This window comes from Trichosurus vulpecula, chromosome 9 (assembly GCF_011100635.1).
Source record: "Trichosurus vulpecula isolate mTriVul1 chromosome 9, mTriVul1.pri, whole genome shotgun sequence".
In the NCBI taxonomy this organism is placed as follows: Eukaryota; Metazoa; Chordata; class Mammalia; order Diprotodontia; family Phalangeridae; genus Trichosurus; species Trichosurus vulpecula.
In genome coordinates this window covers 110,561,710-110,587,653 of record NC_050581.1, presented here as the reverse complement: position 1 = coordinate 110,587,653, position 25,944 = coordinate 110,561,710, and the positions used below count along the sequence as shown (strand labels likewise).

The 25,944-nt window shown below is 45.4% G+C and overlaps 1 protein-coding gene across 2 annotated transcripts in view; it reads left to right on the top strand.

Moving 5' to 3' along the window:
- The window catches only part of PLXNB1 (plexin B1), a 72,039-nt gene that overhangs the window by 33,614 nt on the left and 12,481 nt on the right, over window positions 1–25,944 (top strand). For both annotated transcript variants that reach the window (XM_036737872.1, XM_036737871.1), the window contains exons 11-33: window positions 376–1,206; window positions 1,485–1,610; window positions 2,353–2,475; window positions 2,941–3,034; window positions 3,405–3,571; window positions 3,776–3,927; window positions 4,922–5,027; window positions 6,114–6,250; window positions 11,841–12,017; window positions 12,187–12,370; window positions 15,128–15,370; window positions 16,134–16,301; window positions 16,386–16,534; window positions 17,012–17,112; window positions 17,236–17,453; window positions 18,596–18,774; window positions 20,264–20,330; window positions 21,186–21,332; window positions 23,437–23,605; window positions 23,823–23,926; window positions 24,024–24,108; window positions 24,307–24,479; window positions 25,674–25,834. In XM_036737872.1, the coding sequence (XP_036593767.1) occupies window positions 376–1,206; window positions 1,485–1,610; window positions 2,353–2,475; window positions 2,941–3,034; window positions 3,405–3,571; window positions 3,776–3,927; window positions 4,922–5,027; window positions 6,114–6,250; window positions 11,841–12,017; window positions 12,187–12,370; window positions 15,128–15,370; window positions 16,134–16,301; window positions 16,386–16,534; window positions 17,012–17,112; window positions 17,236–17,453; window positions 18,596–18,774; window positions 20,264–20,330; window positions 21,186–21,332; window positions 23,437–23,605; window positions 23,823–23,926; window positions 24,024–24,108; window positions 24,307–24,479; window positions 25,674–25,834 (4,061 nt within the window). The remainder of the gene's footprint in view (window positions 1–375; window positions 1,207–1,484; window positions 1,611–2,352; window positions 2,476–2,940; window positions 3,035–3,404; window positions 3,572–3,775; window positions 3,928–4,921; window positions 5,028–6,113; window positions 6,251–11,840; window positions 12,018–12,186; window positions 12,371–15,127; window positions 15,371–16,133; window positions 16,302–16,385; window positions 16,535–17,011; window positions 17,113–17,235; window positions 17,454–18,595; window positions 18,775–20,263; window positions 20,331–21,185; window positions 21,333–23,436; window positions 23,606–23,822; window positions 23,927–24,023; window positions 24,109–24,306; window positions 24,480–25,673; window positions 25,835–25,944) is intronic.

Here is a 25,944-nt window from a genome sequence, read left to right as displayed (position 1 = left end):
ATGGGGCTTACCTGTTTGTCTGTGTGACAATCTGTTTTATGAGTGTTTTTTCCTATGGTGGTTCCATGTGGGTTTACGGATTTGATTTGTATCTGTGTGTGTTCTGAAGTAGGTAGGTTGGACACATCCACCAAGCCCTCTGGTTCCCTCCCTTTCATGACACTTCCTGGGGCCCCTCCCTCAGTCACAGATGTTCCCTTGGATTGTTTCCTCCCTTAGAGAATTAACTAGATTTTTTTTGTGTGTTTCTCTTTTCTCTGGTCTCCTTATCTTTTCTCTGAAACATCAACCTACACCTCTTGGCCTTCTCATTTCCCAATTGTGTCCTTTGAGTGTGTCTCCCTTCCCCCTTCCTTCTCTGTCTCCAATCCCCAGCTGCCATCGTCAGCCTCCTGGCCACTCCTCTCTTCGGTGGCTCCCACGGGGGACATTCACACTTTTACCCCTTCTATGCCCCCCAAGGCCCCTGTTACTCCTGTTCCTAAACTCCCCCCAACAGAGCCTGGCACTCTGCTTGTGGAGTCCTCTTCTCCCTCCACAGATCCCATGCCTCCCCCAACAGAACAGGCACCCAGGACATCTCCCCCAGAGCCTGGGCTTCCCCTCACAGTCCCCATGCCTGCCACCACAGCCCCTCCAACTACAGAGGCCTTTGCCTTTATACCCAGCACTGTTGGGTCAGAGGTGACTCTTGGTCGGGCCCTGGAGACAGCTCCGACAGAGGAGCCCAGCAATCTCCCCAGTATCTCTGTGGATCCTGGGACTATGGAGGGTGTAGGTGACACTGTCACCATAGTGGATACCCCTGGAGCAGTGACCAAACTCGAGGACCTTTTGCCCCCTGCCCCTTCACCATCTCCCCTAGGAGAGCAGCCCTCCGATACAACAGCTCTGACCTCTTCATCTTGGGACCTCGGTACCCTGGCCCTTCCCTCCTCTCCTCACTGGGATCATGCTCCCAGCACTGGCCCCTCCACCACTTTCCCAGGGGTTGCTGGCTCCGAGGAGCATGCCCCTGACTGGTTGCTCAGAGAAGATGAACTGCCTGAGGCGGACGAGTGGACAGGGAGTGATGCGTCGCCCTTCTCCACTTCCACCCTCCTCTCAGGTGACGGAGACTCATCGGAATTCGAGGGCCCCAATGCCCCCCACATCCTTCTCCCTGACCTCGACTACCAGTATGACTCCCCCGGGCTCTGGGAGCTGGTGAGGCTGAGAGCCAGGAGGGAGAAAGAGCAAGGTCTCTGGGGCAGGAAGAGAGGGAGGGCAGGACGAGGGAGTGGGCTAGGGGCAAAGGGACAGGATGCTACCCTATTCCTTCCCTCCCTGTTGTCATCTGGGGTTCTGTGGGAGGAGAGGAGATGGCCTAATGTCCTCCTTCAGTGTCTGGGGTTTCTGTGGGAGGAGGGAAGAAAGGAGTGGGTGGGAGGGCAGGGAGAAAGAATGCAGCCCCACACCCTCCTTCTTTCTCTGGGTTTCTATAGGAAGAAGTAGTGAGCCAGGGTCCTGCTGCGTGTCCCTGTGTGGAGGGTATTGAGGGCTCTTCCTTGCTGCCTGTCCAGATAGAACATGAACTGACCCTTCTAGGAAGGAATTTTCATTTATACCAGGTGAGTTGTTGGGCCCATTCAGTGGCCCTTCTTATTTATTCTTCATATATTGGGCTCTTCAGGTTCTGGGAATTGGTTAGAAGGAAAGTTTGGCACCCTCTACATCTACTGTTACCAATAGAGTCCTCACCTTCTAGTTTTGGGGAACTAGGCAGAGGCAACTGCCATTTAGATCCCTTACAACTTGGTCTAAGCCTGTCTACTAAGTATGTAAATGCTCCCACCACGTTGCTCTAGTCCCAGAAATGTTCTTAAGATATCCCTGAGATCCTAGAGATGTTTCTGAGGCCTAGTGACATTCCCAAGATCCTGAAGTTGTTTCTGAGGTTCCAGAGATGTCTCTGAGGCCCTAGAGACATACTTAAAGTCCCAAAGGTGTCCCTGAAGCTCCAGAGATGTCCCAGAGGTCCTAGACATGGTCTGTAGGTCAGTCCTGGAGAAATTGCTGAGGCCTCTGAGGTATACCTCAGGTCCCAGAGCTATCTGTACTGCCTTAGAGATTTGACTCCCTAATCCTAAAGAAGCTTCTACATTCTTAGAGTTGTCCCTAAAGTTCTTACATTGCTGGAGGTTTTATAGGCACCACAGAGATGTCCCCATGCTACCTTAAGACCCTAGACAGCTTCAGAGAGGTCTTCAAGCCTCTCTTAGTTTAAAGTAGTTCAGTAAGTGTTTATTAAACACCCACAGAGTGAGTGACTTTCAGTAATTACATGTCTCAATTTTTCTTTTCCTTCCCCAGGATGGGCTAGGGGACTATGAATGTGTGCTGGAGCTTGAGGGCCATATGGAAGTGACTGAGGCCAGAGTGGAGTGTGATGGGGTCACAGGCACATTGTGTCGCATCATCTGCCAGTTGCATCAGGTAGAGGAATTGGGGATCCCAAGGTGGAGTGTATTTGTCCCCAGTTTCAGGCAGCTGGTTATTCTAGTGCATTAATCTCCATAAATAAGGGAGCCTCTGTCTGAAGAGAGAGAGACAGCTACTGCTCTCAGTCTCTTTTCCCTGCACCCCCTTCCCATTTCTTCAGGGTCTTTTGGCCTTGGAGAGCCTCCATACCTGAAGAAGACTTGGCCTGTTGACCTTAGAGAGACTCTGTGTCTGAGGAGGACATGGTCCTTGACATTAGAGATGGACACCTCCCATCCCCCTTGTCTGAGGAGGACACAGGACCTTTGATCTTGGGAGTCAGAAAACGTGGCTGCTGCTCTTTGAACCTTTGGAAGCTAATCTTCCTTGTTCTGATCCTCCTCTGGGTGACATCTACTCCAAGTTGCTGTCATTCCTTTCCCTTCTTAACCCCTTCTTTCCCACCTTGTCTCACTTCAGCTTAGCTATGCAGCCCCAGAACCTGAGTTCCATGTGCCTGTGTTCTTGCGGAAGTCGGGAAGGCTTCGGATGGATAGCGCTGAGGGGCTCCATGGTGAATACTTGAAGGGTGGAGGGAGGACAGTGTCATAGGAAGGAAGTAGAGCAGTGGTGTCAAATCCAAATAGAAATGGCAGCCACTAAGCCATCCCTAAGGATCCCTGTGAACCGCATGTTGATTTAGAAAACCACAAATTAACATTATCTTATACTCCATTGCACTTTTATTTATTTGGTTAAATATGTCCCAATTGTGTTTTAATCTGGTTCAGGCAGGCACTGGCCATTTGTGTGTCTGACACCTCTGGAATAGAGGATCCTTCAGTTTTAGGGGAGAGGAAGGGAGATCTGGGGGAGGGCAGTATGGTAAAGATAGGAGACACTAATCTTCGTGCTCCATTCACTATAATTCTCTTCCCTCTTAGTGACATTGTATGACTGCTCTGTGGGACGCCCAGACTGCAGCCTCTGCCGTACAGCTGACCCTCGCTACAGTTGTGTGTGGTGTGATGGCCACCATCCTCACTGTGCGGCCCGTGAGGCCTGTGCTGAGGCTGAAGCAGCTCTGTGCCCTGCTCCCCTCATCCACATGGTATGTGGATAACTGGATGCACAGGGAAGGAGCCTTGGGAGGGTTTGGAGTAGGGCAGAGGGGCCCTCAGGCTTGGAGATGGGGGGGAAATGAGACTAGAAGTCGGAGGGGTGACTATTAATCTGTGCCTCGGGGAAGCTAGAGTCCAGGGCATCACTCTCTTAGTGGGTGGTTCTAGGCTGTGACTGTGGTGTAACTGGACAGGTGGAGCCACTGACTGGGCCTGTGGATGGGGGCACCCGCATTACCATCCGAGGATCCAACCTGGGCCAGAAGCATCAAGACATTGCAGAGACAGTCACTGTGGCTGGAGTGCCTTGTGCTGTGGATGCCCAGGAGTATGAGGTCTCGAGCAGGTATCCTTTTCTAGGGAATTGAGACAGGGAAAAGAGGGGGTACCCATGCCTGCTGATCACCTTAAACCCAGGGCAGAGGACCCCAGGGTCTGCTGTTCTGCTTTCAGGTGCTCTCATTCCTTTTTGTGTGCTTTGGGGCCCTGCAGCCTGGTCCTCACCGGACTCTCCTCACCACAAGGATGATGATGACCAGCCCTTGATTCTTACCTCTGTGTTAGACCTGGCACTGCTTTACTGGCATCCCCTCAGTGTCCCTGCCTGGTTGGTCCTGACCCCCAGGCCATGTTACACTTTTACTCCATCTCCACCTTGGCCTCTGTCTTGAATCCTAAAGGAGAAAGATGCTTTCTTTTTGGAAGCCCTGGTTTCAGGCCAACCCACTTTGACCTTTATCCATTTACTAGATTTCTCTGAACTGTGACCTCAGAAAAGTCTCTTTTTCTCTTCTGTCTCAGCTCTCTGTGGCTTGAGTATAGACTAAGGGCGGTTCTGTTTGATTTTCATTTTTGAACCCCCACTGCCCAACACTGGGCACTTGACACATAGTGCTTAATAAAGATAGATAGTAAAGATAGAGCACCAAGACTGGGAGTCAGGAAGACCTGAGTTCATATCGACTTCAGAGAATTACTAGCTGTGTGACCCTGGGCAAGTCACTTAACTACTGTCTGCCTCAGAATGCTGTCTCTGACCATCCCATTCCATTGTAACATATAGTCTGCTCAGTGTCTCACAGTGTCAGCTGTGGTTATCCTTATGATTATAATGAAAAATCTCTCAACCATACATGGAAACACGAGACAAATAATTCTCCCAGGGGTTTTTCATATTACTTTGCTTGTGGGTGAAAGGAAGGAACTGCTCCTTTGAGCGCTAATTCCTGGAGATCTCCTGTTGGAACCCTGTGTGGGGTCAGCAGGGATGAGAGGGAGGTGACGTGAATGGGCTGATGAGTGGAGGGAGTACCGAATGGACTGCTTGTTGTCTTCCACAGCATTGTGTGCGTCACTGGTGGCAGTGGGGAGGAGAAGGTGGGTCATGTGACAGTGGAAGTTCCTGGTGGAGGACATGGTGTCTCTGACCACAAATTTGCCTATCAGGTACGCAGACCCTCTACCTGCTCCCTCAAACACTAGACTTCTTCACTTCCCTCCCACCCTTCTTGTGAGCCCCTCAGGCCTTCCTCCCAGTCCCCTTACTCTGGGGCCTTGGCGGGCTTGTACTTAACTTCTCCCCATCCTGTCTTCATCACTTTCTCTGACTCTCTTTATGTGTATCTGATTCCTTTGCTTTTCCCCTATCCCTCTGCCTGTCTGTCTTTCTCTGTGTCTATGTCTCTGTCTCTGTCCTGTCTGTCTTTGAGGCAGCTAGATGGTACATTGAATAAAAGCACTGGTTCCGGAGTTAGGAAGGAATGACTGAGTTCAAATCCTGCCTCAGATGTTTACTAGCTGTATGACCCCAATCAAGTCCTTTAATCTCTAACCATTTAACCTCTCTTAAGCTCCTCATCTGTAAAATGCGAATGATAATAGCCCCTCCCTCACAGGATTGTTGTGAGAACCAAATGAGATAGCATATGTGCTGTGCTTGTAAACCTGCGAGCACATATAAATCCTATTATGTTATAAACTATATTATTAATTAATATTCTTATCCTTAAAATATTGTTTATTATATGAATATATCATTATTAATAACAAACATAACGTATTCTAAACTATTATTTTGATAACTACTTGTCCCTCCTTCTCTTCATCTCCTCATGTCTCACTTCCTTTTTCCTCTTGTTTCTGTATCTATTTCTGTCTTTGTGTCTTTCTCTTTTTTTGTCTTCTTTTTCTTGCTCCACATATTTTTTCCTCTTGTTTTGTCCATCTCTATTTTTTTTTTTTGCCATTTTCTCTGTTAGGTTTAGTGTCTTTTTGTTTCTCTGTATCTCTTCCTTTCTTCTCCTGCTATGGTGTATGTGTGTGTGTGTGTGTGTGAGTGTGTGTGTGTGAGAGAGAGAGAGAGAGAGAGAGAGAGAGAGAGAGAGAGAGAGAGAGATTCCCGTCTTTTTCCTCTTTCTCCTCCCTCTATTAATCTTGTCTATTTCTGTTTCTCCTGGCTCTGCTTATCTGTCTGCTTCTCTTTCTCTTCCACTTCTCTCCTCCCCCATATTCATCGTTCTCTGTTTTCCTCAGGATCCCGAGGTGAAGTCTATCTTTCCTATTCGAGGTCCCAAGGCTGGAGGTACCTATCTGACCCTTCAGGGTTCCAAGTTGCTAACTGGACGATTGGAAGACATCCGAGTATTGATTGGTGACCACCCCTGTCAACTGTAAGGGCTATTTCAATACCTTTTTTTTTTTATCGCTCATTTCCTTCCATCTCTTCCATTTCCCTAATTCTCCAGCTTCCTTTTCCTCCTCTTTCCATACAAGGTCTGGGGGGTGTCCTAATCATAGAAATTCAGAGTTGGAAGGACCTTTAGAACTCATATGTTATAAATTGTACCTGAATGGGAATCCTCTCTACAGACTTCCTGACAGGGGGTTGGTCAGTTGGTAATGCTTATGCTTAAAGACCTTAAGTAACAGGGAACTCATCAGTATCAGAGGCAATGCATTTTGTCCTATTGTTAGGAAGCTTTGCCTTACGTTGAGCTGAAATGTGCTTTTCTTCGATCTTACCCATTACTCCTAGTTCTGTCCTCTGAGGACAATTAAAATGAGACTGATCCTTCTACATTACAGCTCTTCGGCTCCTTGAAGACAACTTCTCTGTAAGTTTTTTCTTCTCGATGCTGAAGCTCTGTGGCATTTATGGTTGATGCCCAGATGGCATGGCTACCAGATCCCTCACTGTCTTTGTCGTTTTCCTCTGGATCTGCTCCAGTTTGTCAGTGTTCTTCATGAACCATGGCACCCAGAACTGAACAAAATGCTCTAGATGTGGCGAAGTAGACAGTCAATCCTCTTGTGCTCAGCACTGTGCCTCAGTTTATTCAGCCTCAGTTATCCTGTGTTGCACAATTAGCTTGTATTGAAATCGCAAATGGCTAAAATTTCTAGATCCTTTTTACATCTGGCCCCTACCCTCTCCTGTATTTCCATATATAAATATTTCTTCTTTATGTACATTGCTACTCTATTTCACTTATCTTCTCTGTTCCTTTTTAGTAAAGTGTGCCCTTCATAGGCATATTTTAGTCACGAGCCATTTCATCAAGTTTTTGGGATATTTATCTCCTTATACTTTAAGCTCTTTAGTTTGCCATGTTCATTACAGTTTATTGCACACAATCTGTACATTTATAGACCTGAGGCCATGGCTTCGTTTCCTTTTTTGGGAGTATTATTATTATTTTTTTATGAATTGCTTGCATTTTTCTTCCTATATCCTTCCTTCTGCTTTCCTTCGTATCTGATTTGGCAGATACACATGAGTAGTTTTGTTTGCCTTCCTCTATGTTTCAAAAAATAAGTTTTTATTAGTGGCTTTTGTTTTTTAACATTACCATAATTTCTGCCAGAATCATTGCTTTTCCAGAGAGCCATCTCATGTGTTTTTAAAGCTTTGGATATATTTTGTGTTTCTAAATGAAGATCTGCCTTCTCTTTCTAACTTTTTTCCCTATTTAGAAAACAAAAAACCAAAAATTTCCTGTTAAAACACGTACAGTTAAGCAAAACAAATTCCCAGATTATAATTAGTATTTTTTAAAGACAAAAAAAGGAAAAAGAAGAGGGAAAAAAACAGTGTAATTGATCAAAACATCAGAAAAGTCAGAAAATATGTACAATATTGGTTGGTCGTTGTCCTTTGTTCTTGAAGAGGAGCAAAATGACATCACTTTGTAGGGTTCAAGGTACAGGGTGTCCAACTGTGGCTGATCAGACCAATATGAGCTTGGAAGGCTCTACCACAGGTCAGATACAAATAGTACAACAGTTGTGGGACCTTCCACCTCTGAAAAAGGTTGGGTTTTCTTTTGAGTTGTGTTTGATCTTCATAATATTGTAACATTCACTTTTGATTTTTTTGGTGATCATTCTTACATTGTCGTGGTCATTGTGTAAATTGTTTTCTTGGTTCTGCTCACTTCACTCTTCATCAGTTCATGCACACCTTTCCACGCTTCTCTGTATTCATCCCATTTGTCATTTCTTATAGCACAATAATGTTCCGTTTCTTTCATTCATGTATTATGGCTTGTTTAGCTCTTCCTCAATCAATGGACATCTACTTCATTTCCACTTCTTTGCTATCATAAAAAGTGCCACTTCACATTCCTTCCCCTACTTTTTTCAGTTTGAAGCCCTCTTAATAAGTTTCAAATACTCTAGGCAAACGTATTTCTGTCAGTCAATCAGTAAACATTTAATAACAGTTCTAGGAACTGTGCTAGGCACTAAACCGTCCCAGCTGTCAAGGAGCTTACAGCCTTTATTAGGTATTTTCTATCCTTGACCAAGAATCCATAATTCCTATATTTTAAGTCATTGTCCCCAAATCCACTAATTTATTAGCCAACTATTCACTTCTCAATTCTGCTTTTTCTTTAGCCCCTTTATTGGCAGCAGTGATGGAAATCCTAGCCATATTGCTAAGAACCTTCATCTGCTCGCTGAAAACTTCCTTATTTCCCCCCCACTTAATGGTATCTTGTTTTTTTCCAATTACACATAAAGATAGTTTTCAACATTGACTTTTATAAGATTTTGAGTCCCACAATTTTTTTCTTTCTCCCTCCCTCTCCCCTCTCCAAGACAGCAAGCAATCTGCTATAGGCTATATGTGTACAATCATATTAAACATATTTCCACATTAGTCATGTTGTGAAAGAAGAACCAGAACAAAAGAAAAAAACCACGAGAAAGAGAAAACAATAACAAAAAGAGAAAATAATATGCTTCAATTTGTGTTCAGACTCTGTAGTTCTTTCTCTGGATGGGGAGAGCATTTTCCATCATGAGTCGTTTGGAATTTTCTTGGATCATTGTATTGCTGAGAAGAGCTAAGTTATTCACAGTAGATCATCCTTACAATGTTGCTGTTACTGTGCACAATGTTCTCCTGGTTTTGCTCACTTCGCTCTTGTTGAAGACTTCCTAAGCCCTAGTGATGCTTCCTGGGTTCCTTCTAATTGTGTTACTTGTCTGTACGTGAATCACCAGGCAGTGAGAAGTGGTCATCAGGTTTGATGAGCCTTAGGACACACTCTTGTCATATTCAGAATATAGGCACCCTGACAAGACAAGAGACTTTTCTGCTGTTTGTGTCTGGCTAAGGTGGCTAAGGCCTCCATCCTCAGCAGAGAGTCACCAGACACCACAACTTGTCTCTTCTTCCTCTGACTCTTGTTGGATTCCTTCTATACTTTGGGTACTTGTAGAGCCATATCTTCATTCCTTGGAGCACTGAAAGCTTCCTCTTCCTTCAAAGATCTACCTGGAGCCTTTTAGGAATACACTTATTTATTTATTTTGAGGGAGGAAGGCAGGGCAATTGGGGTTAAGTGACTTGCCCAAGGTCACACAGCTAGTAAGTGTGTCAAGTGTCTGAGGTCAGATTTGAACTCAGTTCCTCCTGACTCCAGGGCTGGTGCTGTACTCACTGTGACACCTAGCTGCCCCTAGACATTTATTTATTGCCTAGCTTCAAAGTTATCTTTTGTGTCATTGTCTTCTACTCTGGACACAGGCTGGAATTTCCTTTCTGTCTTTTTTTTCCTTCAAAGCATTTATTCTTTGAGGGAATATTGGATTTCCTTCACTAGTTGGTCCTCTGACCCCAATTCTAGCCCTCTTTGCACTGAAGCACCTTCTTTACATCCTCTCCAAGTTTCATAAAATCATTGAGTTCTGCTTGGACCAATCACAGTACACATTTGAGACAATACTTTTCTACTTAGTTTAGTCCTGTTTATTCACACTCTTTTGGCTTGAGTTATTCTGGCTTTAACAGAAGCCAAAATAATTCTCTGTGAACTAGTCATTTCAAGATAACAGGTCATTCTTCTGGGCCCAGATAAGTTTAATTTCAGGTATACATCAGTGACTTGGATGAAGGCATAGATGACGTGTTTAATAATTTGTAGCTGGGAAGGATTGATTTTGGTGGGGAGGGGAATATGATTACTAGGCTCAGATGAATACTATAGATATATCTGAATATTCACGAAACATTTAATTTTAATTTAACTGGTCATGCTTTATAAAAACCTAAATTTAATGTTTTTCAAAAGTCTACTTTCTCCCCCTCCCCCCTTTCCCTCATTGGGGAAAAAAAATGGAAAAGCAAAACCCTTATAACAAGTATGAGTCAAACAAAACAAATTCGTGCATTGGCCATGTCCAAAAATATATGTCTCATTCTGAATTCTGGGTTTTGTTTGTACTTTTTTCATCATCTTCCCTGCTGTCCCTATAGGTGAGATGGTGAGGCTTGGACTAGCTGCTAGCATGTTTAGGTGAGTTCAGAACTAGTGGAATAACTGGTTTAATTTAAAGAAGAAAAGACCTAAAGGGGACTTGATAGCTGCCTTCAAATATTTGAAGGGAAGGGCTTTTATGTGAAAGAGAGATTAGGTTTGTTTTTCTTGGCTCCAGAGGGAAGAATTAGGAGCAATGGGTGGGAGTTACTGAGAGGCAGATTTCAGCTCGATGTAAGAAAAACTTGCTGACGCTTGGAGCTACCTCCTGGGATCTTGAGTTCTCTGACATGTGTGCCCTCAAGGGTGAGATGGTATGTCTGCTCCAAGTGAATGGTGAAGACGGGATTTCTTGATTTGGGTGGAATAGGAGGAATAAAAGACCTCTTGAGTTCCCCCTAACCATGAAATGCTATGATTGTGTGAAGGGATCAGTAAGGGACTTGGTTACCAAATCCTGAATTACCAGAGTCTCCTTTGAAGCCTGAAAGACATAAGTTTAGGACAAATAAATAGACTTTACACAAAGAGGAATACATTTATGGAATTTTTAATGTCAAGATGCAGTTAAATTGGAATTTTAAAAAAATTTTTGTTTGTACTTGTAATTTCAGTGAGTGTCAAGAAAGCCTCTCTGAGGGCAGCTAAGTGGTTGCAGTAGGTAGAGAGTGCTGAGCCTGGAATCAGGAAGATTCATCTTTATGAGTTCAAATCCAGCCTCAGACACTTACTAGTTGTGTGACCCTGGGCAAGTCACTTCACCCTGTTTGCCTCAGTTTCCTCATCTGTCAAATGAGCTGGAGAAGGAAATGGCAAACTACTCCAGTATCTCTGCCAAGAAAACCCCAAATGGGGTCACGAAGAGTTGGACAGGACTGAAAATGACTGAACAATAACAAAAAAAGGAGCTTCTGGCATAGCAGCTCTTTCCAACAATGGAAATCTGACATGCATATATAACTTCTGGATGTAGTTATGTGGGGTAGTTAAACAACTTGCCTATGATCACACAACCAATATGGTAGAGGCAGATCTTCTTGACTCTCAGACTCATTCTATACATGGTTCCAACTTGGGAGACATAAATAATTTAAAAAAAAATTTGGTTAAACCCCTGAATGACAGGGCCATACTACGTTACTGAGGGAAGCTTGGATATTTCTGTGTGTCCTGAGCCTGGATGATGACCCCAGAAATCCCAGCCATGACCTAGCTGGGCTTTCCCATTAGAGACTCTAATTGCCTGGCCTCTCATGTTCTTACTTTTTTTTTTTTCTCCTTCCTGCCTTCTTCCTTACCCTCACCTTTCCTCTTTTCTCCTCTTCACCTCTCCTCCCCCCAACTCCTGAACTCCTCTACTTTTGTCTCTGTTTCCTTGTCCTCTTGTCTTAGGCAGATTTAGAGAATCTTTCTCCTTCAGACCCTGCCATGGGATCAGCTCCCATTGTCTTCTTAAACCTGACCCAGGTTCTCTTTCTTTCCTATTGACCCCCAGCTTCTCAGTGGCCCAGATGGAACAGCTCCAGTGCCAGACGAGTCCGAGTCCTGTGTCTGCGGCACTACAGGTGGCCGTGTGGTTTGGGAGTGTGGAGAGGCAGCTGCAGCAGGGCCTCTTCCAATACACACCAGACCCCAACATAACCTCTGCTGGCCCAGCCAAGAGCTTCGTCAGGTGCAGGGCATGGTTGGGAGGCAGGGCTCTCAGCTGGGTGGCGGCAGTGTGTGGGTATGTGTTTCTATGGGGGAGAGGGCTGGGGAGCTTGTGTAGCCTGGCATCCATGGGGCCGTGGCTCACGTGGCTGTGTTGCAGTGGGGCCATGGCTCACATGGCTGTGTTGCAGTGGAGGGCGTGTGATCTGGGTCCATGGGCAGAACTTGGATGTGGTGCAGAAGCCAAGAATCCGGGTCACAGTATCAACTCAGGAGCAGCATCAGCGTCAACGACGGGGGCTGGGCCGAAGACGCCGGATCACCCCAGAGACTGAGACTGAATGTTCCCAGGATACCCCATGCAGCACACGACATGTAGGTCACCTCTTGGCCACCCAGGTTCTCATTGTGTCCTTCACTGTTGTATTGATGTGACCAATGGTAATGGTATCTGTTATATTTCCCTGTCCCAGAACTTCATCCTAACACAGTGCCTTGCATGACATGAGGTCTTCCCTGTCTGTCTTGGAGACTTTACCCAGAGTCAATCTGTCTCCAGCCCCTCAAGCACCTCTTTCTGTTCCTAGCTTTATGTACCCCTAGCCCCTTATTCTAACACTTCATTCTCTCTCCACCTGCCAGCACCTCAGTCTGCCTCAATGCATTTTTCAAGATTCATGTATTTTGTAAAATAAGTTTTTATTGATGTCTTTTGCTTTTTATATCACCATAGTTTTCCCTCAGTGTCCCCCTGCCAAAGAGCCACCTTTATAATAGCATTTTTTAAAAATAGTATTCCCTCCCCAATTACATGTCAAGACAATTTTTAGCATTCATTTTTACAAGATTTTGAATTCCAAATTTTTCTCCCTCCCCTCCCTTCTTCTGAAATTGGTAGGCAATTTGATATAGATTATACATGTGCTATCATGTAAAACATTTCCATATTAGTCACACTTGTGAAAGAAGAGACAAATCAAAAGGGAAAAAACATGACAAAGAATAAAGTAAGTGAAGAAGTATGCTTTGATTTGCATTCAGAGTCTATCAGTCTTTATCTGGATGTGGATATGAGTCCTTTGTACTTGTCTTGAATCATTATGTTGCTGAGAAGAACTGAGTCATTCATAGTTAAGCATCACACAATGTTGTTTGTACTGTGTGCAATGTTTTCCTGGTTCTGCTCATTTCACTTTGCATTACTTCATATGAGTCTTTCCAGGTTTCTCTGAAATCTGCCTGCCAATCATTTTTTATTGTATAGTAACATTCCATTATATTCATATACCATGGCTTGTTCAGCCATTCTCCAATTGGTGGACATTCCCTCAATTTCCAATATTTTGCCACTACGAAAAGGGCTGCTATAAATATTTTTGCACATGTAGGTCTTTTTCCCTTTTTTATGATCTCTTTGGGATACAGACCTAGTAATGATACTGCTTGATCAAAGGATATGCACAGTTTGGTTGCCCTTTGGGCAATCAAATTGCTCTCTGGAATGGTTGGATCAGTTCACAATTCCACCAACAGTGCGTTAGTGTCCCAATTTTCTCACATCCTCTCCAACACTTTTCATTTTCCTTTTTTCCATCTTACCCAATCTGATAGGTGTGAGGTGGTACCTCAGAGTTGTTTTAATTTGCATTTCTCTAGTCAAAAATGATTTAGAGCATTTCTTCATATGCCTATAGATAACTGATTTTTTCATCTGAGAACTGCCTGTTCATATCCTTTGACCATTTATCAATTGAGGAATGGTTTGTATTTATATAAATTTAACTCAGTTCTCTATACAGTTGAGAAATGAAGCCTTTATCAGAGACACTTACTGTAAAGATTGTTTCCTAGCTTTCTGCTCTCCTTCTAATCTTGGTTGCATTGGTTTTGTTTGTACAAAAGCTTTTTATTTTAATATAATCAAAATTATCTATTTTACATTTCATAATGCTTTCTGTCTCTTGTTTGGTCATGATAAAATCCACATAATTGATCAATATATTGAAACACCTGTGGACCTCCCACCTTTGCAAAAAGGTGGGCTGGGAGGGTCTTCTCACATTTCTTCTTTCAAGCCATGTTTGTTCTTTATAATTTTGCAATAATCACTTGATTTTTTTGTGTGCGTGATTGTCATTTCTCATTTATGTCATTATGGTCACTGTGTTTATTGTTTTCTTGATTCTGCTTCCTTCACTCTGCATCAGTTCATGTAGATCTTCACATGCGTCTATGTACGCATCATACATCATTTCTTACAACACAGAAATATTCCATTATATTGATGTACTTTTGTTTAGCCATTCCCCAGTTGACGGTCATCTACTTTGTTTCTAATTCTTTGTTATCACAAAATATGCCAACATAAATATTCAGTGTATGTGGGGACTTACTTCTTATCATGGCCTCCTAGAGGTATAAACCTAGTAATGGAATCTGTAGGCCAAAGTATATGGACAGTTTAATCACTTTATTTGCATAATTCCAAATTGCTTTCAAAAAATTGTTGTACCAATTTACAGTTCTACCAGCAATGCACCATTGCATTATCTTCCCACAACCCTTCCAATATTGACTATTACCCTCGGGTGGGAGCTGAATCCTCGGGGTTATTTTGATTTGCATTTCTCTTGTTATTAGTGATTTGGAGTGTTCTTTCATGTGGTTGGTTTTTTTTTTTCCAATTCCATTTCTGTTTGTCTGTATCCTTTGACCTCTTATCTATTGGGGAATGGCATTTGTGCATGTGAAATGTTCACAATGAAGATTGTGTGAGGGAGGAGAGAATTTTGTTCTGTGTGTCTGTCATTCGATCTGCACAAACTCTAGATTTTGCTCTACTGGTTTCTATCTTGATTTTCCTCTGTACCAGGATCTTCCTGGGGGAGGGGGGATGGATGAGACTAAGGGAGGAGCCATGACTGCCTTATTAGATGAGGTGCTTTCCCAGGGTAGGGACAGCATCCTCTTCTGTATTCCCTCAGCACCCAGCCGGGGCCCCAACACATGGCTGGTAGTCAGTGTTTGGTCTTGGCATGCTAGCTTGAAGGGAATGGTTGGGGCTGAGTAGCTGAGGCAGATATAATCCTACTGTCTCCCTCTCCTCATTAGCGTCTTTCCTCTTGCTCTCAGTTTGAGGAGCCGTGCCATATCAACTCCTCCCACCTGCTTGTGTGTCGTACACCAGCCATCCCTGGACTCCCAGGTGGTACATGGGTCCAGCTGGAGTTTATACTCGACAATCTGCTCTTTGACTTTGCTACCCTGCATCCCACACGCTTCTCCTATGAGGCCAACCCCATCCTGAGGCCCCTCAATATGGAGGACCCCTCCTCGCCATTCCGACACAAGCCTGGGAGCGTGCTCTCTGTGGAGGTATCTATCACCCCCTCACAACACTCAGGCTTCCAGGGAGGTCATAGCAGAGATTCTTCTCCTCACTCTTCTTTCCTCCTGCTGGGTCTGTGATTCCTTTTTCCCAATTGTCTCTGCTTCTCTGTTTGTTCGGTGGAAAGAGTGCGTTGGCCTTAGCTATGTGAGCCTACTGCCTTGCTGGCTTTGCTGAGTTGTGGGAGACAGATGGACAAAGCAAAGGCTTGAGGCTAGTTGTTGTGGGAGGGTTGTAGTAGCTGAAACATACCAGGAACATGGAGGATTGAGGCAAGGTTGTGAAGGGTTATGGTGTGGTATGGTAAGAGAGAATCATGGAGAGGAAGGAATAAAGGGATAAGAGGTAGAGATGAAAATTCAAGGAGGGGAGGGAACCCTATTGTGAGGTCTGGAAGTTTGAGGTGCCCATTGACCTTCTATTCCAGGAGGAGGGAGGTGGAGCTGAGTGACTTATCCTCCCTCTGTGGCATGGAGAAGGAGTCCCATTGTTTTAGTGTCCCAGGAGAAGTGTGGTTTGAGTGACTCTCATTCCTTCCATCCCAGGGGCAGGGGATCTGATGGACCCATTGTCCTTGCATCCTAGTGAGAGGAGGGGATTACTTGCTTGCTCTATATCACAGAGAGAGGATGGATACTGATTCTGACCCAGTGTTCCTGTGTTTTAGGGGGAGGCAGGTCAGAGTGACCCCATATTGCTCTTATTTTGGGGGACTGGGGCATCTTGAGTAACCCATTGTCTCTATCGTAGGGGGAGAATCTGGATCTAGCCATCTCTAAGGATGAGGTGGTTGCTATGATTGGTGATGGTCCTTGCTTAGTGAAGACCCTGACGCGGAACCACTTGTATTGTGAACCCCCAGCAGAGCAGCCCCCTCCTAGGCACCGGGAAGGATTGAACTCCCTCCCTGAGTTCACAGTAAGTGGGGCATGAAAAGTTTTGAGACTTGGGTGGGTATAGTCAGCAACTTATCTGGACTCAGTGATTCTGTTCCTGGTACAGGTGCAGATGGGCAACCTGAACTTCACCCTTGGCCGAGTACAATATGACATCGAGAGTCCCCTTGCCTTCCCTGTAGGAGCCCAGGTTGGACTGGGTGTGGGTGCCTCCCTCCTTGCACTTGGTGTCCTCATCATCGTCTTCATCTATAGGTGGGATACATCTTAGAAAGGAGATAAGGGAAAGGGAAGGAGAGGGGGCTTAGGGGATCAGGGAGGTCTATAGTCTCCTTCACCCTCCAGTGACATGTTACTCATGTTCTTTCTCTCCCCCTCTGAGTGGTCTTCTTCCTACCACATGTTCTTTCTCTCCTTCTTCTACCCACTTTATATCTGTCCACATGATGTTCCTCTTCTTTCCTCTGCATGGTCTCTCTATTCTTCCCCCCATCACATGGTCCCTAATGTCTTCTATTGTGGTACTCACTGTATGCTTATATTCTCTCTCTCTCTCTCTCTCTCTCTCACACACACACACACACACACACACACACACACAAAACTTCCCTTACTATCCCTCCTTCCACCCCTCATTTTTTTCTCCACTTTGTTCCCATCCTTGTTCTCCCTCCTTGTCTCTTCCTCCTCTCTTCTTTCTTTCTCTTTCCTTGCTTACTTCGGGGTTCCTAGGAGGAAGAGCAAACAGGCCTTGAGGGACTATAAGAAAGTGCAAATCCAGTTGGAGAATCTGGAAACCAGTGTTCGAGATCGCTGCAAGAAAGAGTTTACAGGTGACTTTCTTGCTATATTCCACTCTCCTGACTCAGCACCTCTTTATCAGTTTAGCCCTGGGGCTCTTCCCTGACTCCACACCCACCCAGCCTTCCAGAGCCTGGCATCTTTCTTCTTTACAGATTTGATGACAGAGATGACAGATCTTACCAGTGACTTGGTGGGCAGTGGGATCCCATTTCTGGACTACAAGTCATATGCAGAGCGTGTCTTCTTCCCTGGACACCGGGAGTCACCCCTACACAGAGACTTAGGGGTGCCTGAGAGTCGAAGGCCGACTGTGGAGCAGGGGCTGGGGCAGCTGTCCAATCTCCTCAACAGCAAACTCTTTCTTACCAAGGTACAATCAAGTACCTTTTTCTGTGTTCCCTTTTCTAAATCTTCCTTTGGTTCACTTCTCTTCTTCTCTTTGCTCCCCTCTCCTCTCCATTCCATTTCCTCCTTCCCTTCCCTCTCCTCCCTTCCAGTAAATGTAAATGCTACACTTGGGCTCAAAAAATCAACTGCAGATATAGGTTAAAGAACAGAGTATGGCTAGACAACAAATAATCTAGATGCACAAGATCTGGGGGTCTGCCAAAAGAGCTTGTGTGATCTTAGGTTGTATCAATAAGAGTATGGAAAGGAGAAGCTGATACTAGTCCTCAGGTCAGGTCAGATTGCATATAAAATACAGTTATCCCCTCCACATTGTGACTTCCCCCGTTGTGGTTTCGATGTATCTTGAGTCAGCATAAGAAATTAAATTGGAATTTTTTTGGGGTTTTGTGGAAGCTTGCAGATGACGTGTGAAGGCCAGCAGACAACACAGAAAAAGTTTAGAAACTCAGAAATGCATAAAATATATGTATAGTATTATATAATATCAACATATTTTATCTTTTAATACCATAATAATTCACACTTCTTTTCTGGTATGAAGGGAGGGCCAAAAATTTTTACATGGATTTTTCCAGATAGCAGGGATGCTATGCCCCCAACCCATGCAATGTGGAAGGCATGCCTCTACTGTATTCTAGTCTGGGTACCATATAATAGGAATGCCATTGGTAGGGAATGCCAAGGATAGGGAGGGGACTTAAAAACCATGTCATTCTAGGATCACTTGAAGGAAATGGGGATGTTTAGTCAAGAGAAGAATATTTGGGGGCAGGGAGAGACATGATAGCTGTCCCCAAGTGTTTTTAAGTCTGATGTGTAGAAGAGGCATTAAAGAGGGAAAAATTAGGAGCAGGGGATGGAATCTGCAGATTTGAGCTTAATGTAAGGAGAATCTTCTTGACAATTAGGGCCACTGTCCACAAATAGAATGAGCTGCTCCAGAAAGTGATAGTTTCTTGTCAGTGATGGTTTTCCAGCAGAGGTCATAGCTACTAGAGAATATTATAGAATTCCTGCTCAAGTATGAGTTGGACCAGACCTCTCAGGTCCCTTCCAACTTGGGACTTGTGTGATTCGATGATTCCTTTCCTTGATCCCCAGTTCATCCACACACTGGAGAGCCAGCGCACTTTCTCACCTCGAGACCGTGCTTATGTGGCATCCCTACTCACTGTGGCATTGCATGGGAAGCTGGAGTATTTCACTGACATTCTCCGGACGTTACTCAGTGACTTGGTGGCCCAATATGTGGCCAAGAACCCCAAGCTGATGCTGCGGAGGTCAGTGTTTCTGATGGGGACCTGGGACAGTAAAGGGTCTGTGCTGGGAAGGGAAATGGGGGTGGAGGTTGGGGTCAGAGATGAGGCAGGAGCTGGGGATTGGGAAGAGTGATGAGTGGGGTTCAGGAGTTAATACTGATGACAAAGACAAGTGGCCTCCAGAAGTTGGACGTGACTCAGTGAGGTTTGTATGCAGGATCATGCTATTCACTATAAGAGGGGATTGAAGGGCAGAACAAAAAGGGGCACACATGTTGCTATAGGGATAGAGATGGAGGAACAAAAGATAAAAAGAGGCAGTGGGTATCTGGTGATCCCATCTATACCTACATGCTCTGGACTTTTAAAGAGGCTTCTCAACACTAGCATTTTTTAGCTTAAAAACTCTGAGGGTTGGCAGGATTCCTGTTGGGAACTGATTCAGATAATAGTAACAGCTGGGGCTCCTCAGCTTCCTGCCATAAGGAGTAGTGCTGTGTATATGGGAAAACTGAGGGAAATTGAGTTTGGCCATTAGGAGGTCTTTGGTGACCTTGGAGAGAGCAGTTTTAGTAAAGTGATGGGGCAGAAGAATCCTCATTGCAAGGGGTTAAGGAGGGATAAGGTCATGGGGACAGGGAGGAAATGTTTGCAAGGTCATAGGATCAAGCTCTGAAGCCAGGAGAGGCCTTAGAGGTCATCTTGTCTCACCCCCTCATTTCCATCTGGAGGAATCAAGGCCCTTACGGTTGAAATGACTTGTCCAAGTTCTCTGTGGGAGAAAAATGAGAGAGGGGTTGAATAGGGTAGAAGAATAAAAGGAAGCCTTTTTCTTTTAGGATACAGGACCCATAGGCATTTTTGTAAGTAGATTGGAAGGTGCTGGAGGGCAGGGAAAAATTAGAGATTCTAGAGAGAGGGTGGACGGATGGATCAAGGTCTTGCAGAAGGTAGGAAGGAGTGGGGGTCAGGGCAGGGCAAGAACGGGCAGTAATTCTTGGAGTCCATTGAATCCCAATTACTAAATGCAGCTTCTAAATGATACTGTGTCATAAAACAACCACAATAACCTCGAATGTGCAAGAGGGTCTGGAAGGGGCTGCTGAGCTGGTGTGTGTGTATTGGGGGATGGGGGCTTGTGTGAATTGGGGGGACTGTCATGTATGATGTCCAGTAGCTTTCAGCCTCCTCTTACCGGAAATCAAGGTGATGAACTCTGATATTTTCACCGATGTATGTAGACTTTATTTTTCTATTTCAACTCTTAACTTTTGAGTTTTCGGAACAAGTTTTGGAACAAGCTGATTTAATAGGAATTTGCTATAAATCTCACGAAGACTTGTGTGTATTGCTTGGGTCTACACAGGTGAGGCCTTTGGTATTGATTGTGTTGACCATGTTACACAACCTCATCCTCCCAAAACACCCATCCTAGGCAGGTGTTCCCTTCCCTATTTCAAAGGCTGCATCCTAGTAACTTTAAGCCTCTTTCCTTTTTGCTTTCACCCAGGACTGAGACTGTGGTGGAAAAGCTGCTCACCAATTGGATGTCCATTTGCCTCTATACCTTCGTGCGGGTGAGGAGCCTTTGTTTCTTAGCCTGGGCCATTCAGTTAAATTCAATATACATTGATTAAGCGTGTCTTATGTGTAAGGCACAGTGTCTTCAAACTAACCCTGTGATCTGAGGGTCTATGATTAACCTTCTGATTACTGAGCAGCTGTTACCGAGGTGATGTATAAACGGTCTCTCCCCCGCCCCATTCCCTGAGGGTTGAGTTAGAAAATTAGACAAAATGATGCACATAGTTGGGTTTGGTTTTTAAAATGAGCGTGGTATGTTGCCCAGAAGGTATTAAGAAGGAATGAATTGTGAAGGTCATCTTCATCTTTGTGATTATAGACACATGCTCCCCCATATCTCCTTGTTGGTGAACAGCATTCCAGGTTCTCTGGTCCCCTTCTTCCTTCTCTCCTGGTCAGAAGAGGGTTGTAGTTGATTGGATGAGAAACTCCATGATGGGAAAAGCGCTGGATTTGGAGAGAGAGAACCAGGGTTCCAATCCTGCCATTGTTATGACCTTTATGACATCTTTAGACCTCAGTTTCCATCTTTTAAAAAAAGTGAAGCAGTTTGGGTTAGATGGTCTCTAAGATCCTTTTTAGCTCTAAGCCTATGATTTTATGATTCTGTAGGCCCATTTCACATAGAACAGTTTAATGATGAAAAACACAGAAAAAAAGGGACAATACACCTTAAAGCAGACTTTGGAGCTGGATTTTTCTGTGTCTCCAGCCAGGGTGCTCAATTAGTCCCTGTGAAAGAAAGCTGGTCCTTCTCTGTGGACACGCTGCCATTGCAGTGAAGTACCCTCTGTGTCTTCACATGCCACTCCAATTAGCCTCTGTAACATTCTGATCTCATCTGATAGGACTCAGTGGGTGAACCCCTGTACATGCTCTTCCGAGGGATCAAGCACCAAGTGGACAAGGGGCCTGTGGACAGTGTGACCGGCAAGGCCAAGTACACGTTGAATGATAACCGTCTGCTTCGAGAGGACTTGGAATACCGTCCTCTGGTGAGGGAATGACCTGCCTCACCCATTGGCAGAAATGTTTGTCATCGTTTCTGCTTTTGTAAGATAATTAGGATTTTGTGAAGCTACAATCATAGGATTCTAGAAGGCTCCTTTCTCTTGTGAGGGGCACTCAAGTGAGTCATCAGAAGGAAACTGGGGAAATGGGCAGAGCTGGTGCTTTGGCCTAAGAAAGACCTTATTAGCCAGTGGGCTCAGAACGTTAGTCATCCCTGCTTTGCCTATGAGCTGAGACTAGAGAGGAAAAGGGGAAAGGGAAAAAGAAGGAAATAATAATTTCTCTAACACTTACTACGTACCAGGCACCATGCTAAGTGCTTTATAATATCTCATTTGATCCTCACAGTAACCCTGAGAAGTAGGTGCTGTTATTATCCCCACTTTACAGTTAAGGAAACTGAGGTAGACAGAGGTTAAGTGACTTATCCAGTGTCACAAAGCCAGTAAGTGTCTCTGAGGCAGAATTTGAACTCAGGTCTCTCTGACTCAAGGCCTAGTGCACTATTCACTTGTGCTACCTAGCTGTTCTTCAGGCAAGAAATTTGGTGGGTGGGCCAAAAGGGGGGCGGAGTAAAGGGGAGTAAGACTTAACATGAGATAAGAGGTCTGTTTCTGGCCAATGGAGGGAGCTGACATGCCATAGACAGGATCCTGGTAAAAATGGTTCTACCTTTGAGGCCACATGGTTTAGAAACTGGAGCCAGCTTCTGATGTCAAGCTATACTGAGAGAGCTGGTGCACAAATTTCAGGCAAAGAGACTGCAGCCATCTTTCTGCGGAGAGGGAAGGATTCCCTGGACTAGAGTCACAGGAACCTCTAGGGAGTTGAAGGTCAGGGGCTTGTGATGTCACAGAAAAGTGATCTGAAGCCTTGGGGAGGAATCTATGGAACAAGAAAAGGAAGATTCTTCCTCACTGAGGAGCCAGAAAAGGAAGGGAGGAAGGTAAGAAGAAAGCGAAGGTAGGAAGGAAGGAAGGACGAAAAGAAAGGAAGGGAGATATTTAGGAAAAGGAAGAAAGGAATAGAAGGGAGGGAGGAAGGGAAGGAAGAAAGGAAGGAAGGAAGTTAGGAAAAAGGAAGGAAAGGGAGGAAGGTAAGAAGAAAATGAAGGAAAGAAGGAAAGGAGAGAAAAAGGAAGGAAGGAAGAAAGAAAAGAAAGGAGTATTTAGGAAAAGCAAGAAAGGAATAGAAGGGAGGGAGGAAGGGAAGGAAGAAAGGAAGGAAGGAAGTTAGGAAAAAGGAAGGGAAAGGAAGAATGAAAGGAAATAAGGGAGGGAGGATTTGTTAAGCACTTTTTATAGTTGGGGAAACTGAAGACCTGTGAGGGTCAGAGCAGCAGCAAATCAAATGTTCCACCTAAGTCAGGCAGAGGGGACAGCCAGCCAGGGGAGGAGCCTGGAATCATGTGGGAGGAACTGGGGATCTATCAACCTGGGCAGCAGCACTAGCCACTGCCTGTCCAGTGAGAAGTCTGTATCTTTGCTTAATTTCCATTCTCTAGTACCTAGCTTAGACAGGAGGGAAAGGGTGCTTCTGGCCATCCTATGAGCTATATAACAAACTAAACTCTGGCTAGATGCTCATGTTGGGGTCCTAGGAACATAGATTTTGAGTTGGAAGGGGATCTTAGATATCTGCTCCAAAGTCATACAGAGAGTGAACATCAAAGCCAGAGTGCGGACCCAGGCCTTCTGGTCCAAATGTAGCACCACGCTCTGAAATCCCATACTTTTCTGGATGTTCAGATGTTTCTTTTCTTTTCCTGTAGTTTCTTTCCTGACAAGATTCATTATGGAAATCCCCCACCCATTTTTTAGTGAAACTTAAGAGCCAAGGGAATTGTGCACAGGCTAGATAAGGGAAATGGTCAGTTCCTAGGAACTGGGGGTGGTGGTGACAGGCAGGCCCCTCTCTTGCTGAAGAGAGCCAGTGGTCCTGGTGGAACCCCTGCTAGCCGTGAAGTTAGCCGGTCATATTGATCCCTTCACAGACTGACCCCTGTTTCCTCTTCACTGCCCCCTGCTGGCCCCCTGGAGCCTTTGTGAAGGGACTGCTCATGATTACCCCTCTTTATGTCCTGCACAGACATTAAATGCAGTAACAGTGCCAGGGGTCGGGTTGGCAGAGGCTCCAGGCGTCCCCGTGAAGGTCCTAGACTGCGACACCATTTCCCAGGCCAAGGAGAAGATTTTGGACCAGCTGTACAAGGGGGTGCCACTCGCCCAGCGGCCAGAGCCCGGTGCCCTGGATGTTGGTGAGGTGGCTGGAGGGGTGGATACAGGGAGAGGGAGGCACGAATTGGATTGCATTGCTCTCCTATCGCAGGGACCAGGGTCTCCTCCAAAGTTGCCCTCATCCATAGATAATGAGTTTGAGGCTCAAGCTGACCTGAGCCCTCCCTAGACAGCCGCCTAGGAGCTCTGTCTGGTGACAGGGGTGATTGAAGCCTGTCCTTTCCACTTCCCTTGTAGAATGGCGGTCAGGGGTGGCTGGTCACCTCATCCTGTCTGATGAGGATGTCACCTCTGTGATCCAAGGTGCATGGAGGAGGCTGAACACCTTGCAGCATTATAAGGTGGGAGGGGATGGGAGATAGAGAACGAGGGTGAGGGCTGGTGGGGAAGGGTGCTGGGGTTATTGGCGGGTGGGGGAATCACCAAGCCTGTCAACAGGTACCTGATGGAGCAACTGTAGCCCTGGTCCCCCGCTTCAGCAAGCACATTCCCCGAGAAAACCAGGATTATGTCCCTGGAGAGAGTAAGTATCTCTCTTCCCCTTTCACTAGATAGCATGGGCATCTCCCCTAAATTCTTCCTTATCCCAAGGAGATCTCCAAGCACAATCATAGGTGGCACCTCCCTTCAGCCCCTGCCCATGGAGGTCACTTCACCATGGAGGTTGGAAGGATCCTTTGTGGGGACATAGGCTGATCCAGATATGCGGTCCCTAATGCAGAAACCCCAATGTTGGAAGACATGGATGAGGGAGGCATCCGTCCCTGGCACCTAGTGAAACCGAGCGAGGAGCCAGAACCACCCAGGCAAAGGAGGGGAAGCCTTCGGGGTGGAGATCGGGAAAGAGCCAAAGCCATCCCTGAGATCTACTTGACCCGCCTGTTGTCCATGAAGGTAGCAATTACATGGGAGTGTCATTCAGGGACAGATGGCATGGGCAAGTCTAGGGTTTGGTTGGGAATAGATGCACTCAGAGGTCATATAGGACAAGGGTAACCTTGACACAGTGCTTAATAAGCTCCTACTGGTGCCTTGTTATGGACTGAAGGGAACCCTGGGTTCCTGAAGGCTGTGCCAGTCAAGTCTAAGCTTTGGGAGAGCCAATCAAGGTAGAAAACCTTTGAATTGTGATCTCTGTGACAGAGGGTATGTCTATTGTTTGAAAGTCAGTCTAGCTAATGAGCCTTACAAGGGATGAAATTTTTGTTTCTTGCAGTTTTCAAAGACCATCTGGGGTGGGGGTGGGGAAGGTCATGATCTGAATCAGTGGAGGGACCCTACACTGGTGAAATCACAGATTATTGAAGTGTGTCCCAGACTAGGGACCTGATAGTCCCATTTTTTCAGTGTTGGGCTGGAGCTGCCTTCTACTGGCTCATGAAAGCTGATTGTTAAATTTTCAGTGTGAGCATTTAAATTTTACAACTTAGTAATCAGTAAATGCTACAAATCTGGGCTTGATTTGTTGTTTTGTTGGTGGTCTAGGCTTAAGATAATGATGAAGAAACTATTAATAATGCAGATTAAACTTAAAAGTGTGCCAAGCATACATTCCTTGTCTCCGCCCCGACCTGGTTGTTAAACATTTACCAGCACACTCCTGCATTGTTCTTTGCCCTGATCAGACCACATCCAGAGTATTGTGTTTGGTTCTGGGTACCACATTTTAAGGGAGGACATTGACAAACTGAAGTGAGTCCAGAGGAAGTGAAACAGAATGGTGAGAGGATGGGAGATTATGCCTTAGAGGATCAGTTGAAAGCACTAGGGAGTTTAGCCTGGAGAAGGGAGGACTTGGGTTACACAATAACTTTCTTCAAGGAGATAAAGGGCTGTCATTTAAAAGGATTAGATTTGTTTTGCTTGGCCAGAACTGGGAGTGCTGGATCAAAGCTGTTAAGAAGCAAAGCAAAGCAAAGATTTTTGTTTGATGCAAGGGAAAACTTCCTACTAATTAGAGCTGTCCCAGAAAGTGGATTGGGCACAGACTGGGTAAAGTTGCTGCCTTTGGCTGCACAACGGATATTTGTTGAGGTCTCAGTGTCACTTCAGACTTTGTTCTTTTCTTCTCTCATGATCCCTTCACAGGGCACCCTGCAGACATTTGTGGATGACTTATTCCAGGTGATCCTTAGTACCAGCCGCCCAGTGCCCCTGGCCATCAAGTATTTCTTTGACTTGTTGGATGATCAGGCACAGCAGCATGGTATCTCAGACCAGGACACCATCCACATCTGGAAGACCAACAGGTCAGGGTGCCAGTTGGACTAAGGGGGTAGTAGCCAGGACCATCCTCTGGCCTGCCCTGTCTACAAGTCTGTCCCTGAGGTTATGGTGGGCTAAGTAGTGGACAAGCACT